At 55.8% G+C, this 16,242-nt stretch overlaps 1 protein-coding gene across 2 annotated transcripts in view; it reads left to right on the forward strand.

The window, feature by feature from the left end:
- Positions 1-16,242, forward strand: part of SDK2 (sidekick cell adhesion molecule 2) — a 250,550-nt gene that overhangs the window by 192,835 nt on the left and 41,473 nt on the right. For both annotated transcript variants that reach the window (XM_004749035.3, XM_045085974.1), the window contains 10 exons: positions 6,754-6,949; positions 7,158-7,256; positions 7,644-7,835; positions 9,142-9,263; positions 9,957-10,066; positions 10,165-10,315; positions 12,749-12,986; positions 13,735-13,850; positions 14,488-14,677; positions 15,925-16,023. In XM_004749035.3, the coding sequence (XP_004749092.1) occupies positions 6,754-6,949; positions 7,158-7,256; positions 7,644-7,835; positions 9,142-9,263; positions 9,957-10,066; positions 10,165-10,315; positions 12,749-12,986; positions 13,735-13,850; positions 14,488-14,677; positions 15,925-16,023 (1,513 nt within the window). The remainder of the gene's footprint in view (positions 1-6,753; positions 6,950-7,157; positions 7,257-7,643; positions 7,836-9,141; positions 9,264-9,956; positions 10,067-10,164; positions 10,316-12,748; positions 12,987-13,734; positions 13,851-14,487; positions 14,678-15,924; positions 16,024-16,242) is intronic.

Genomic DNA, 16,242 nt, shown 5'->3' on the forward strand with positions numbered 1-16,242 from the left:
CTGCTTAGGGGCGCGTCAGGACTGAATGAGACGATATCTGTAACTCACTGGGCTCAGTGACACGCATGGAAGTGCCTTGCAGAGACATGTTTGCCCGAGCCGGGGGCCCTAACCAGGTGCCACCGTCCAGGCGACTCCAACAACAAAAATCTTTGTTCTCCCACTTGCGGAGGCTGGAAGTCTGAGATCCAGGTCTGGGCAGGGCTGATTCCCTCCGAGACCACCATCCTTGGTGCATAGGTGCCACCTTCTCCCGGTGTCCACGCGTGGTCCCTTCTCTGCGTGCATCCCAGCCTCTTCTTGAAAGGACGCCACTCCCACTGGACTGCGACCCCCTTACTGACCTCATGTTAACTTCACTGCCTCTTTAAAGACCCTCTGTCTGAATACAGTCCCCTCCTGAAGCCCTGGGGGTTAGGACTTCAACATGGGAGTTTGGGGAATTGGGGAGACACAGGTCCGCGTGTGACAATGAGCTTAGCAGTAATGGTAGCAGGTGTCATTCAATCCTGGTATTGGTAACGTGGGTGGGGGTCCTGGGGCAGCTGTGAATCTGCTGTCATTATAACCGCACAAGTCAGGACATCTCAGCCCTCCCCTCCGAGATCCCGGACCTTGCTCCCATGCCCAGGTCTCTGCTCCCACCCCGCAGGGAGCACCCTGCCAGCCCCCTGTAAAAGAACAGAAGACAGATCACCTAGCGCGCCGTGTGCAGCTTGGGGCAGGTGGGAGGAGGCGGTCGGCCCGCTCCAGAGGTGGGAGGGGTGTGCCACGGGAAGCAGGCCATGAAGGAGAAACCCCGTGGCCTCTGGCTTGGAGCCCAGGGATCCGGGGACTTGTGATGACCACCGACACTTCCAGAAGGCTCCTGCACCCACTCTGCTCCACAGCTGCACGTGCGGGACAGTCCAGATGATTTCTAGGACTTGCAGCCTTAGCCGTTATTCCCGAGAGAAAAGGGTGGCTTGGGCAGAAAGGGACGGAGAGCAAATCACCCCGAGAATTTTCTGCTGGTGTTGCAAATAAAGGAGGGACGGTCTAGAGCCGGGTACGGGCCTGCTATGGCCCTCTCGCTCCGGGGAAGACAGGGTGCCAGGGCCGAGCAGGGCTGTCCCAGGGCAGGGGGCTGCTGCTGAACACCAGCTGGCTGGCTGGCTGGCCCTAAAGCCTCCTAATTGGGACTCTGGGGGGAGGCAGGATAGGGAAGAGGAGGCTCGCACAGTGCTGAGAAGCAGAGGAGCTGAGCTGGGAACAATTAGCTTCTTGCTGCCAATTCTAAGTTTTCTTTCACAAACTGGGGGTGGGGAGGATGGGGCCAGGCTGCAGACTTCTAAGGCAGGTGGCTCCTGGCGGGCCACGTAGGCAGGACCATCAGGGCCATGACCCGGACAGAGCAGGAGGAGGCTGCGGGAGCCCGCATGATTTCCAGGTCTGCCTCGTGCCCAGCACCCATGGCTTGTCCTTAAAAACATCCATGGGCATGAACAGCCCAGGGATTTTGTGCGTAGGATGGCTTGGCCTGCCTTGCATTCTTCTCTCAGAAGAAGGAAGTCGTCTCCTCAATCCATTTCACAGAGGAGGAAACTGAGGCACGAGAGGCAAGTAACTTGTTCAAAGCCAGAGCAACTGCGAAGCTCAGATTCAAACTTCAGCGCCTACATCTCTTGCTTTAAAAAGAAAATGTGTCAGGACCCCTGGGGGGCTCCGTCAGGGAAGCATCTGACTCTTGATTTCGGCTCAGGTCGTGATCTCAGGGTCGTGGGTTCAGCAGAGAGCCTGCGTAAAGGATTCTCTCTCTTCCTCTCCCCTGTCCCTCCCCCTGCTCACTCACATGCTCTCTCTCTTTTTCTAAATAAATAGGCAGATAAAAATGTTTTTAAAGGTGTCCTACGATTTAACTATAAAATAATAACTATGCCTTAATTTTTTTTTTTCTAAATACAAATGGATTCAAGCAGGGATTTTGTTTCTTGCTGCCCCGGCCTTCAGCGTCACAGGGAGAAAACAGCAGTGCGTGGCCTTTTACATTCCTCCAGTGAGAACGGACTCCCCCGCAACCCCAAACCTTGGAATTGTTAAAAATGTTCAGACATCTCCCAAAGTAGAGGGAAAACAGTAATAACTTTAGAAGACCCTAACGCATCCCAGCGTTAACAATTCCCAGCTCGTGGCCAAACGTGTTCTGCCTGTTCCCCGACCCTCCGACTCTGCCCTGGAATATGGTTGAGCAAATCCCAGGCCCCGTATCATTTCTCCATAAACAGTTAGGCCAAGAAGTATCATAAAGCCTCTGTTTCAGACACAACCCCAGTACCCACACTGTCATCATCGGGCCTAAAAATGTCACCGGTCCCCTTGATGTCATCGGATATGCCATCAGCCCTGATTTCTTTGACTAGTGGCTGTATTTGCTTCAGGATCCCAATGAGGTCTTCACGACAGCAACTGGTTCGGTGTTCCTTTGGGTCTCAGCTGATCTAGAGAGCCTCTCTCTCTCCTTTCTCACTCTCTTTTTCTTGTAATTTATCTAGTCAAGAAACGTGATCATTTGCCCTATAGAATTTTCCACAGCCTGGATTTTGCCGATTGCCTCTCTGTGGGGTCATTTAACACGGACCTGTGAATGCTATGTTCGCAGCAAATTGGAACTTAAAACTAGAGGCTTGATCAAATTCAGGTTTAGTGATTTTGTGGTTTTTTTCCCCCCAAATTTTGTTTCCTAAATGGTGCTGTGCCCTTACATCGGAAGGCCTAAGGTCTGGCTATCTCTCTTACTATCGTGTGGTGACCACCGACCACCCTGTGTGACCTGTTATTTCAGTAGGGCTGCAAAAGGGAGACGGTCAGATATTATAATTTCTCCTTGATGTATTAGCAGAAATGTTTTCCAGTAAAAAGAAATTTCCCCTTACCAACTCTTTGCTTACCTGAAGGTTCCGTTCATCTAGGAATATCCTCGTCAAAACTCTGTCCTTTTCCATCGCCTACCAATTTTCAGAGTCATGAATGCCATTCCTTAGCATCTTCTAAAGTGACAGGTGAATTTGGATGGGGGAGAGGAGGACATTTTTTTTGTTTGTTTAATTGTTGGTAAATTATTATGTACTCAAGCATTGTTAACTCATCTGGTAGGTTTCAACCGTGGCTGTCATTATTCGTGTTGATGTCAGATGGGCCCAGCGTTGGCCTCTTTGGTTGCTGAATCCTTTTAACGGAGCCCCAGTAGGCTGATAGGATGGTTCAAGCTGTCTCCAGTTCCTGCCCCGTGTGTCCCTGGGATCAGCCGTGACTTCAGGCAATCTTGTTCTTTTCGGTGGGAAATGATAGATACCACAGCCTAGGCCCTGAAGGCTCTCCTTAACACCAGCTAACGCTGGAGCCATTTCTAGGCTCTGGTAATGGACAGCTCAGAAATGCTTCTCCTCCTCCTCCTCTTCAGATAAGACACATACAGATACTTCAATTCAATTTCAGGACTATAAGCTCTTTAATCATCTTATAGGTCTTTGTCTCTCTGTCCTCCATATGGAAAATCCAGTTCCTACAACACCAACGTAATTACCTGCCTACTTTATCCCCAAAACACCCACAACCGTCTCAGAACAGTCATCCCACCCCGCTGAGGAACAAAGATCGTGGCAGGTGATTTGCAGCGCTTTCTGTTCCTGGGGCGTATCCCGCTGGGGACGTCTTTCCCCTGCCTGGGCTACAAAGTCTCCAGAAATAGTTTCTCTCTGTGTAAGTTTGCTACAGCTCAATACAGCGCTGGGTCGATTTGTTTCATTTTGGTTTCGATTTTTAGGGATTGATTTTTTAATTTAATTTTGTTCTATAATTATGGAACATAGTTACGTGGTTCCAAAGTTAGATATACAAAGTACGTTCAGAAAATCAGCCTGAATGCTCCTTTCCCTCCCCCATAGGTTTGATTTCTTTTTGTTTGGTTGGTTTGGTTGTTCCTTTCATTTCTTGAACATAAGCAAATGCAAACATGTATAAATGTGTGTTCCCCCCCTTCTTCGATAAAGGACACTCTACATTTTCTCCATCTTGCTTCTTTATTTGCATTATATCCCGGGGATTGCGCCGTAGGAATATAGAGATTCTGGTTTCCTTGTCAACATCTGTGTTGGACTCCGTGGCATGGCTTTCCACGTTTGGTTTCCACGTTACATTTCCAGTTTGGTCAGGCAGCTCCCCAGCAGTGACATTTGGGTTGTTTCCAGACTTTTACTCTAATGAACATCTCTACAGTGGATATCTTTGTGCATCTATCTTTTCATATTCTTCACATTTCGCTTTGGAATAGATTCATAGAAAGGAGATTGCTGGATCAATGGATAAATGTATATATAATGTCCCTGCTACTGCCAAATCCTTCCATGATTTTTAAAAATTCTTTTAATTTAATTTTTTAAACAGGAAACGTATTTACATGATTCAAAAACCAACGAAAGTAAAAAGATAAATGTGTAGCAGGAATCCTCCATTGCACTCTAGTTCCTCATCTGCCTGTCCCACCCACCCAACCCCGAAACTCTCCTCTCTCCTGGTAACCACTGTTGTTAATTTCCTGCCTATCCTTCCAGAATGTTCCAGAACTCTCCCCAATCCTGGTAACCACTGTTGTTAATATCCTGCCTATCCTTCCAGAATGTTCCGGAACTCTCCTTACTCCTGGTAACCACTGTTGTTAATATCCTGTCTATCCTTCCAGAATGTCACATGCAAAGAGACAGAGATGGGGGAAAGACAAAAGGAGAAGGAAGGAGAGAATTTCCTCTACTTTTTCCTTTCCTCCAGCAGCTGGCAGGCTGCATATACCCCCCCCCACCTTCTCATCCCCATAACACATAGCCTCCGTCAGAAACAAAAGGCACATCACTTCATCTCTCCTCCCAGCAGTCAGCAAGGCAGCTCAAACCGTCCCTGATAATAGCCTGAGGCTCAGAGAGGCTGGGTGACTTTCCCAGGGTCACACAGTAAGGAACAGAGCTGGGTTCTGTTCTTCTTCCTCTCCTCTGCTTTCCAAAGCAGAGGGCCAGGATCCTCGATCTGGTGCTGTTCCCCAAGCCCATGGGCACCCACACCCCCCAGCCATGCTCACAACGCTCTAGTCTGCCTCGACTCCAAGACTAATGGCCCAATAGCGTAAATGAACACGGAGCCTGAGTGACAAGATCAGAGATGCAGACAGCAAAGAGGAACTCCGACGCTCACCTGGGAGCCGTGTGTACCTCGGGAGGCAGAGGCCTTCATCCGGGATCTGCAGGGCGGGAGGGAGGCCCACAGATCTGAAGCCAGCCTCTGACAGCACCGTGTGCACCAGCCAGGCCTCGGTCTCTGTGGTCCTCAGTTCCCTTCCCGCAACAGCACAGGGCAGTGACGTCCATCCAGTCCCCACTGTGAGGATGCGGTGGGGCTGGCGGGCGACAGACTTACCCCAGTGCCTGACACAGAGTATGAGCTCGTCCGGCGGTAGCCCTGGGCTGCCCTGAACCCATCTCCTTTCAGGGAACAGGAGGTGCAGAAGGCAAGTCTGTAGTCTTCCTGGCCTGGGGGAGAGACCTCTTAACACTGGGCCTCCTCCTCTGCAGACACAGCTAGAGAATGACAAGGGGCTGTCATCCCAGAGTAACTGTTTCAAGGCCGCCCTCTGCCATCTTGGGCTTCAGGCCTGGAGCCGTAAGACGAAGAAGTCGTCATTCAGGAAACCACACAACCCTGTGCATTTCTGGGGTCATTTTTGGAGCCAATTCCCAGTGATCGTATTTTAAGGCACCTGTAAAGATGTTCTTTGTCCTTTATTCCTGTAATAATGGTAGTGATTATAATTGGCCTAAACCCAATAAAATAATATTTACCCAGATTTTGCACTTGCTGGGGAACAGACCACACAATTAATTCTATTGGCGTAATTAATTCAAATTTACATTAATTAAATTAAATTAAAACATTAAACTTGTTTCTTAATCTACTCCAAAGAAGTTCGGCAATTTAATTGCTCTGAAACAAGATAACCAAAATAAGGAGATATTTAACATACTTATTAAATGCCACTTAGTATTTCTGATTAGTATTTTTAGGGTCTAATTAGTATCTAATTAACTTGCTATAGGCTATCTTTTCACAATACCAATTAAATTTCCAAACATCCTTTATAAACACGCAGCCACAAAAAGAGAGGCTGAAGCATTGTTATAGGGGCGAGTTAATCAGGAGACATCAGCCTGCTATTGTTTTATATCTATAAATACCCGTGATTATTAAAACTCATCAAGTGTTGCTTTTCACCATTAATTGCTAGTTAATCAACTTCAAATGAACGAGGAACTCTCTGAGACCAGCTGTCATTGTTGGAGACAGATGAAGGGCCCAGAAAGCAGGAGTGTGAGGGCACAGATCAAGAAGAGAAGGAAGGGGAGGCGGGAAGCGGGTGCGTCCCAGGTGGGGTGTGCAGCACGGAAGTCAGGCAGAAAACCGCGCTGTCCCCAGACCAGGCTTTCCTCGCCGACACCCCACCTCCAGGTCGGGTCTCAGACTGAAATTCCAGCTTGGAACACGTTGAAAGCACTGGTGGAAGTGGCAGCTCTGTGGGGAAGCTCCGAGGGAAACCCGGTCCAGCCCAGACAGAGAAAGCTTTAGGGAACCCGAGGAAGCTGGGCTCTGTCCATCGGCCCGGACTACGGGAGGACCCTCGGCCTCTTCTGGAACATTCTTGCTGCCCTGCCTGAGTTGCTGGTCTCTCCCCAGCTGATTGCTTGGGAGCCGGAGCAGGAAGAGGAGGTTACCATGGTGACTGCCCGGCCCAACTTCCAAGACAGCATCCACGTGGGTTTCGTGTCTGGCCTGAAGAAGTTCACCGAGTACTTCACCTCCGTTCTCTGCTTCACCACTCCCGGCGACGGGCCTCGGAGCACCCCCCAGCTGGTGCGCACCCATGAGGATGGTAGGCACCACCCCACCCCTGCCGTCCCTGCCCCCGTCCGCAGCCACCCCCCGCCCCGAGAACCAGGCTGAGCGCTCCAGGTCCGGGGGGATCCCGGCCTTGTCTTCAATCCTGGGGTGCCCCTGGAGCATGCGGGCTGTCCTGCAGACAGTGGTCTCTCGCTAGCTCTAATGTGCATTGGTGGGGGGGGGGTCCTTTTGGGGTACAGTGCCGGGTCCTGTGGGACACCTGAGCTTCAGTGAAATCCTGGACACGTCCCTGAAGGTCAGCTGGCAAGAGCCGGGAGAGAAGAATGGCATCCTCACAGGTAAGGGTTACAGGGGGGCGCTCCTGAGCCCCAGGGGTGAGAGGACAGGGTCGTCCAGTCCATCCTGTTGTCCTGCTGACCGGTGTTCATCCAGAACCTCCCAGAAGGCCACTCTTTCTTAGAAAGTACTCAGGGGAGGTTCTCCGCCCCTCTGCTCTGTAGCACGTCCCCGGGCCTCCACAACAGGCCTCAAGCAGCTGCCGTAAGTCTCACTCCGTCCTACGGTCCCCACCCAACAGGGTCATCCCACCCAAGTTAAACCTGGGGCCCCAGAGACGAGGTTCCCAGCTCCCGTGGCCCCACTGCTCCCAGCCCAAGCAGTGCAGAAAGGCCAAAGCCAGCATTTGGTCCCACCAAGCTCACGCCACCACTGGGGGCTCTCCCTAGGGTACCGGATATCCTGGGAGGAGTACAACCGAACCAACACCCGCGTGACCCACTACCTACCCAACGTGACCCTGGAGTACCGCGTCACGGGCCTCACCGCGCTCACCACCTACACCATCGAGGTGGCCGCCATGACCGCCAAGGGCCAGGGCCAGGTGTCTGCGTCAACCATCTCCTCTGGGGTGCCTCCAGGTGGGTACCCGCTCGCAGGGCAGGACTTCTGGCCTCTTGGGGTCCTCCTCCTGACTAAGAGGCTTCCTTTTTGCTCAGGAACTCTGGCTTTCCTCCCCCAGAGCTCTGCCCTGCCTTGGGTCCATGGTCTCTTGCGCTCCCCCCAGAGCAGGCTTACATCTCATGACCCCAGGTCTCTGGATGGAGGCTGGGTGGGGTTCCTGCTGCTTCCCCCTGTGGCTCTCAGAAAAGCAGAGTCCCCCAGAGGACACCTCCCCATCCCCATCTCATCCAGTCCTGTCCCACACCAGGTTCCACATGGAGCCATGCTCTCTCTGATGCAGGGGAAGAATTCTCACTGTCGCCCAGAAAGTCCAAGCGGGATCCCTGCCGGTGGAAGCGTTGGTTGGGAAAGGGGTAGCCTAAGGTGGGAATCATCTGAGAACCTGGTAGGAAGAACGAGCTGAGCTCTAGTCTCAGCCCTGCTTCTGCCGAGCTTTGCGATCTTGAGCAAGTCAGAGTCGCCCCTCTGTGCCTCAGTTTCCCCATCTGTATCTGTGGAAGGTGGACTAGGCTGGGTCTGTAAGTCTATGCCTATGGGACCCAGCCAGAATCCCTCAACCTGCCCCCCCACCCCGCTCCCGAGACAACTGAGATCCCAGAGCTGATTCGGGCGACCGCACCTGATTGCAAACACCAACACATGATTGTGCCTCGAGCCAAGTGCTGTATCTGCATCAGTTCAGTTAGTCCTCACAGCAGCCCTGAGGTGGGTGATAGTACCATCGCCGTTCGACCGAGGAGGACGCTGCGGCTCAGAAAGGTTAGGTGACGAGCCCAAAGACACACAGCGTGGAAGCAGTGAGGTTAGAGGCCAGCCCAAGACAGTCTGACTTCCAGAGCCTGTACTCTTTCTGTTCCTCCTGAATCCGAAGGTTCCCGGGCAGAAATTAGGGGCGGCCTCCTCCACCCGCCTCCTCCTGATCTTGCTCAGCCGTTATCGGGTTTGGGAGGGCTGAGAGGGGGCCGTGCGTGTGGATGGAGAGAAGATTCTGTCGGGAAGCCCTTGCATGCCTAGCCCCCGTTCCCCGGCCCAGTCAGCCTCCCTGTGGCTCTGGGGGCCCTCCCAGCCCCCACCCTGCCTCGGGCGCCTGGTCAGGACACACAGAGCCGTGGAAGGAAGGAGACTGTCAGAGGACGAAGCCTCGGCCCAGCTCCTCCCACCAGGCTTCTAGAAAAGGGTGACACACAGCCCCCGGTCCGGAGGCCTAGTCCATGTGGAAGGACCCTGTCCTCAGCGGATCTCCTTTCCCACCCTGTGTTGCAGAACTCCCCGGGGCCCCCACCAACCTGGGCATCTCCAACATCGGCCCCCGCTCCGTGACCTTGCAGTTCAAGCCGGGCTACGACGGGAAAACCTCCATCTCCCGCTGGCTGGTGGAGGCCCAGGTAAACCCTGATGCCAGGGGACCCGCAGCCCACGCAGCCTGCTCCCTTGGCCTTGGGCACACCCCTGCCCTTGAGAGCCAACCACATGTGTGGTGGGGTTTTAAATATGCAGCTGTCAGATGGCCAGATACACAGAAAATGCCCACCGTTCTCAGGTCTGCCTCTGCTTCACTGAGCCCTGTGCATGCACATATGTACATGCACACATGCGAGCACACACGTGCGCACACGTGAGCGTGCGTGCACACACACATTTACACACATGTGTGCACACGCACCCACACACCAGTCCTGTGGGTCAGGTACGGACTGGCCGGCCTGCAGAAATACATCGCTGCGGCCCACACCCCGTAAGTGGTGAGTCTCCGCATTGGCTCCACCTGGGAGCTCATTAAATACCCAGATTCCCGGGTACCAACCTCAGGGTTTCTGATGGGCTAGGTCTAGGGCAGGGCCCTGGGGTGGGTTTCTAGGAAGCATTCCAGCAGCTTGTGTTGCAAGGTGGCCTGGGCTCATGCTTTTAAGTCATGCTTCAGGGCCTGGAAAGGTGGTGACCCCATTTGGGGCCCGCCGGGTGAGCCCTGGGATGGAACCAAGACCTTCCGTGGGCAGAACTTCACCTGCGAGAACCTGGGGCCCAGAACATCTCAGCCCCACAAGCCGAGCAGGTCTAAGAGTGTCTCCCTTTTCCAGGTAGGCGTGGTCGGGGAGGGAGAGGAGTGGCTGCTGGTTCACCAGCTCACCAACGAGCCGGACGCTCGCTCCATGGAGGTGCCTGAGCTCAACCCCTTCACCTACTACAGGTAACAGGGCCGGATGCGGGGGCTGCCCAGACCCGGCCGGGCTTTGGCCCTGGGGTCCCGCCCTCATCAACTTTGCTCGCTCCCTTCCCCCACCCCAGCTTCCGAATGCGCCAGGTGAACATCGTGGGCACCAGCCCCCCCAGCCAGCCTTCTAGAAAGATCCAGACCCTCCAGGCACCCCCTGACATGGCCCCCGCCAACGTGACCCTGCGCACGGCAAGTGAGACCAGCCTGTGGCTCCGCTGGATGGTGAGGCCCCCACGAGGGCAGTGGGGCTGCGATGGCTCCTTGGTCCTCGTCACCCTACCACGGTCATTGTCCCCGGGGGACCACATCAAAGAGGGGGGCCACCAGAGCACCCGCAGCTCCCTTCGCTTCTCTTTACACCCAGCACCTTTAAGGTGTCTCATACTCAGTATCGGCCAAAAGAATAAAAGCCTTTTGTGAGAAGGAGCTAGAAGACACTGTTCAGTGAGCAAGGTGTTTTACGTATATCTTCCATTTATCCTCCCAGTCACCCTGCAAAGGGCACATCGAGACCCAGTTTACAGCTAAGGAAACTGAGGGTCAGAGGAGTCAGGAACTCGCCCATGGCCACACAGCTCCTAAGTGGTGGGCCTGGGGTTCAGGTGGGAGTGGTCCCCTACACCAAGTCCGAGAGCGAGGGATCACGTCTGAGGTGGCGACACAGGTGCAGGAGACCACCCCCACGGGTCAGGATTGCTGGTTGAGGGCCGTTACCCCAAGCGACCCTGCCCACCCTGAGGGCTTCCTCCTGGCAGGCGCAATGCTGAGCGCTGTATTCGAAGTCCGGCCTGGATCCCTCTCCACCGGCTTGTCACAGCAGAGTGATCCTGAGCTCCTGCTTCACAGATGGGGAAACTGAGGCAGAGAGCGGTCAGATCGCTGGCCCAAGTCCCACCCACCCCCACCAACGTCCTCCCCCACCCTCTACTTAATAGCAGGGCTCCGTTTCCCACCCTGGGGAGGTCTGGCCTCCCAGAATCCGCAGTCCTAACCCTTGAGCACACGGCCGCCCCATCTTCCCAGGATCAGGAGAGAACGTGTCCCCCCGACGCCGTCCCCCGCCGGACAGCGTCGTCCCGACTGCTGCCCCACGCAGCAGTCATCCAAGAGGTGTGAGGCGCACACAGGAACTCTGAGACAAGCGAACGTGGGGGACAGCACCCCGCAGCCTGGCTCCTGGCCTTCGTGCGAGGAAAAGCCTGCCTGACCCCCACTTCGCCGGCCGATCTGGCCACACACGATTTGGGTTCTGTGTCCGCATGAGCTCTCTTACCGCTTGCCCAAAACACAATTTGCAAAACACCAGGCTGTGGGATTGACTGGAAATCCCTTAGGTCCTTTCACTCAGGCGGACGCCTGGTAGAAGGAGCTCGTGGCCCCATCAGCCCGGGACGAAGGGTAGTTCCTAATGCTGAGCGCCCTCCCGGGGGGCTGGTGCCGGGCACAGCTCAGCGGCCTCACAGCCACTCTGGGCCGGCTCCCGCCTTCCTCTGGCAGCTCACTTGAAGGTTTCCAAACACTAAAAGACTAGATAGAGACTGACTGATGCCCCATGCTGGAGGGGGGTGCTGGGGGAGAAATAAAAAGGCAGTTGGTGCCCCGCGCAGGGCCCCAGGCACCTCCAGACCCGCCTAATGGTGCACGGCCTGTTACCTTTCCCTGGCAGGTAAGGAAGCGTGCGCTCCAGGCCCATCGATTTCTGTCTTAATGGTCTCTGGTCGGCTTCACTAAGTGTCTGCGGGAGCAGCGGCTGGCCGGAGGCAGCGAGTGAGCTGGGAGTGAGGCAGAGGCCGAGGAACCGGAGGAAGTGGGTCAGAATGCGGGGAGTCTGTGGGCCGTGGGCCCTTCAGAACCCGCAGGGAAGCAGTATGGCAGAGAGGTGAAAGCCAAGGGCCTTCGGAGGGAGTCTGAAGGCAGAGTGCTCCGCTCACACCTGCTCCCGATCACAGGTTCCCCCCACCCCCTCGCCACATGCACACACCCCCACCGCCTACCAACACTGCCCAGGTTCATCCAAATGACCTGGAGCCAGCAACCACAGCCCCAGTGGCCGAGGAAGGGAATCTGTCTGTCCTCTTGGCTGAAACTTCCTAGAAGGGGAGGCCGACCGTGGAGCAGGAGAGACTGGGGCCTGCTGCTGGAAGGGCTGTCGCCGGTGCCGGGTGTTCCCTCCGAGCCCGAGATGCTGTGCCCCACACTTGCTTCTCCACATGCGCGCGTGCGCCGGGAACAGGCATGTTAGAAGCAATTAAGTGAGTGTGTGTTGGCAGCCTACGCGAGGGAGTTAAGTGGTAGAGACAGCCAAGGCCACGGGTGCTGTGCTCCTCAGCCTGTTGGACAGACAGGCTTTGTGGGTCTCCTCCCCAGTCTGACGGCTCTGGCCAGGTCCTCAGTTTGCCCTGGACACAGTGAAGCGTAGATGCTGCCTCCCCTTGGAGCTTGGCACAGACAGGCAGGTAGACGGGAACCGCCAGATCACAGACTCACACAATCTAACCCCTCCTCGGGGAGAGCAACTCACATGGGCACGCACAGCTTGGACGGTGGGTGTGGTAATCCTGTAGGGCTCCCTGGAAGAGGGTGCACGAGCCAGATAGTTCCCCACACGGGGCGGGCCTGGCCTCACAGCCGCTGTACCATCCCGCCTTCCCGCAGCCTCTCCCGGAGATGGAATACAACGGGAACCCCGAGTCGGTGGGCTACAAGATCAAATACAGCCGGGCAGACGGCCACGGCAAGACGCTGAGCCACGTGGTCCAGGACCGCGTGGAGCGTGAGTACACCATCGAAGACCTGGAGGAGTGGACAGAGTATCGCGTCCAGGTCCAGGCCTTCAACGCCATCGGGAGCGGGCCCTGGAGCCAGACGGTGATGGGCAGGACCCGGGAGTCAGGTACTGCGGCCCTTGCCCTGGGTCCCGCTAGCCTGTGGTAGGGATCGCCCCACCTTTGTCTCTGCCCTCACGGCCTTCCAAGGGCACAAAGGCTGGAACTGTTGTACAGAATAAGCCCAGGCTCACTTACCCATTCGTGTCCATCATCCTGGTGGAGCACCTGACCTTTCTGCCAGATCCCCCAGTATCTTCCCACTGTCCCAAAGTTGGGGGACTGGGGGATTCCCACCCCTGCGGGTTAGCCAGAAGGTCTTTCCCTACAAACTGCCCATGTTTCTGGGCTTCCCCTTTAATTCTGACACCCAGCAGTGGCTGAAAGAACTGGAGGTGGGAAGGTCGGATCAGCTCTCAGAACATTCTAGAACCAGAACCAGCAGCTCATGGAACCCTGGCAAGGGTCACCCACAGAACATGAGCCCCCAGCCTTCAGGCAGCCCTCACGCACCCACATGTGGTTTGCCATTCTGAGGCTTTTTCCTGTCACCTTTTAAAGGACGTCCCTCCCCATCCCAGCCCCTCCCCCTCATCACTGCTGTGCAGACAGGAAGTGGGGGCTCATCCTCACATTGGTCCGGCAGAGGTTAACGGGGAGGCTTATCTGAAACCAGAAACAGCATCTGTGATGTTCCAGAATCACCAGGAATCACTGCAGGATAATTTGCTACTTGGGGACCAGGTGTCACACCTCCTTCCCCTGGAGGGCCCGCTGGGTCCTGAGCTCCCTCTGTCTGCTCTGTCTCTCCCTCAGTTCCGTCCTCTGGCCCCACTAACGTGTCTGCACTGGCCACCACCTCCAGCAGCATGCTCGTGCGCTGGAACGAGATCCCGGAGGCCGACCGCAATGGGCTCGTGCTGGGCTACAAGGTGAGTCCCGGCTCCGAGGTCACCTGCGTCGGCATCCAAGCTGCCCTTTCCCGTGACCCCTGGGGCCCGAGTCTCCACCATCTGGAGTGGATGCGCAGGGGATCCCAGCATCTGTGTTCAGGTGGCACAGCAACCAAGGAATCTCCTGTCAGGACTACAGGCCTCCAAGGAGGCCCAGGTCCTTCCTACCCATCCCCGCCACCCCCAGGAGGCCCTGCTGGCTGCCCCAGCCTCGCTCAGCCTGTGGGCCTGGTTCCTACCATCTTCTAGAACCGCTGTCAAAGCTGTGCCCAGCCGTAGGGTTCAGCCCTGGCCCACAGATTGGGAGACGAGGCTTGACGTCCCTGCTCTGCCAGTACTGGCTGTGTGACCTCGGGCCAGTCACGCCTCCTCTCTGAGCCTGTTTTTCCCAGCTAAATGGTCTCTAAGGAACTCTGTAGCTCCATGGCCCAGTGCATCTTTGTGTCCCTGCTCTCCCAGAGCCCAAGCTCCACCCTCCTGGGGCCAAGCCTCTCCTAGGAGCCTGGGGCCCACCAGCTGTTCCCGCCTGCCTTGATTGGGGTGCGAGACTTGGGGAGGGAGCTGGCAGGCAAGACCCAGACCGCAGGCCCTCACCCCCTGCACTGTGCTCTGGCAGGTGATGTATAAGGAGAAGGACTCAGATTCCCAGCCCCGGTTCTGGCTGGTGGAAGGGAACTCCTCCCGCAGCGCCCAGCTCACGGGCTTGGGCAAGTACGTGCTCTACGAGGTCCAGGTGCTGGCCTTTACACGCATCGGGGACGGCAGCCCCAGCCACCCCCCCATCCTGGAGCGGACGCTGGATGATGGTGAGTTTGAATCCCTGTGCACCTGGGGAGGCTGGGAGCTCCCCTTCCTCCTGCCTGCCTGGCCCTGCCCCTCTGGGTTCACACTTTGCCCCGAACAGAACCATGGTGTCAGGCTTCTCCTGTTGGGGGCAGGTCACCTAGGGCCACCAACCCACCAACACATTCCAGACTCTGCTTCCCTGAGGAAGAAATGGAAGAACGGTTTGACTTTGGATTCAGTCTCTTGCTCTCTGGGACAAGTGCACAGAATAGAGACTTGGCACCTGTTTTAATTTGGGTTTGCCTGGGGCAGGTTCACTTGGAGCAAAGCTCTGTGCAAGGGAAAGGCTTGCTTTTTCCTGGGCACGAGCTTCCTGGTCTCATTTACAAAAAAGAGCGATGCCAGTAGGGCTGCAGGCATTCATCCCCTCAGCAGAACCTTCTGTCAAAGCCTGGCTCCCTCCCCTTCCCCCACACACACACCCTGACCACCCCCTACAAACACTGCTGGGGTCCGGACAAAAGCGCAAAAGGAAGCGCAAACACCATATGTCCACATATTCTAAAGTTGTAAATCAAGCTAACGATCTGTTAAATTCGGTATGTTTGACTCTCCTGCCTTGACCTGGAAGGCCACGTTCAAGTTTAGAAATCTCAGACTTCGGGGGATTCTCTGGGATGAGGGTGCCCAGGGAGGATCGCCTGTGCCTTGTTCCTTTCCCCTCCTCTCCCCGGCACATGGTACTTGGTCTCCATCCACCTGCCCCAAACAGCTGCCCCTCCCCCAGTCATCCATCGGTCCGGAGGTGCAAGTTGGGGGAACGGGCCCAGGCAGACCCTCATAAAGGAGTGTTTCGGGCTCAGAGTGAGCCCCCCACCCATCCCACCCTATGGGTGGAAGGAAGTCAGACCGGCGCCTTCTGTATTAGAGACCAAGGGCAAAGCCCCCTTGCCCAGTCCTGAGGTCAACCCAGCATGTACATATAGGTGCACAGACATGGACCCTGAGCCGCAGGAAGCTGGAGCCTCTACCCTTCTGCTTCCTGCCAAATAATGCCTCTTTTTGAGGGTAGAAAGCTCACCGATAGCATCTCTGTGTCCCGTGTTGGACCGAGGTGTCAGGGACAGAGCAGCACTCCACAGAGGTCATGGAGCTGAGTGCGTCCTTCCCCCACGGCCCGCCCACCTGCTCTGCTGGAGCTGGACCCAGGGGGCGGGGGGAGGGGCTGAGCAGCAGCTGCCACCTGCTTCTCCTTTGTCCCTTCCAGTCCCGGGACCACCCATGGGCATCCTCTTCCCAGAGGTGAGGACCACATCCGTGCGACTGATCTGGCAGCCCCCCGCTGCCCCCAACGGCATCATCCTTGGTAAGCCTCTCCCCTCTCCAGTGCCCTGACTCTGGGTAGAAGGAGGAGGCATAACGTGTAAAGGAGGCCAGAGGCAGACTAGGCCCAGGAAGTGTCCACCTCTTCTCAAGAAGAATTTTGAGTCCTATTTCCCCCACTTGAGGTTCCTTAAGGATGATTCATTAGCTGTGTTTTCCTAAATATTCCCCAAAGCCCCTGACTGGCCATCTGGTAAACCTC

This window comes from Mustela putorius, unplaced genomic scaffold (assembly GCF_011764305.1).
Source record: "Mustela putorius furo isolate JIRA1106 unplaced genomic scaffold, ASM1176430v1.1 tig00000873_pilon_pilon_pilon, whole genome shotgun sequence".
Taxonomy (NCBI): domain Eukaryota; kingdom Metazoa; phylum Chordata; class Mammalia; order Carnivora; family Mustelidae; genus Mustela; species Mustela putorius.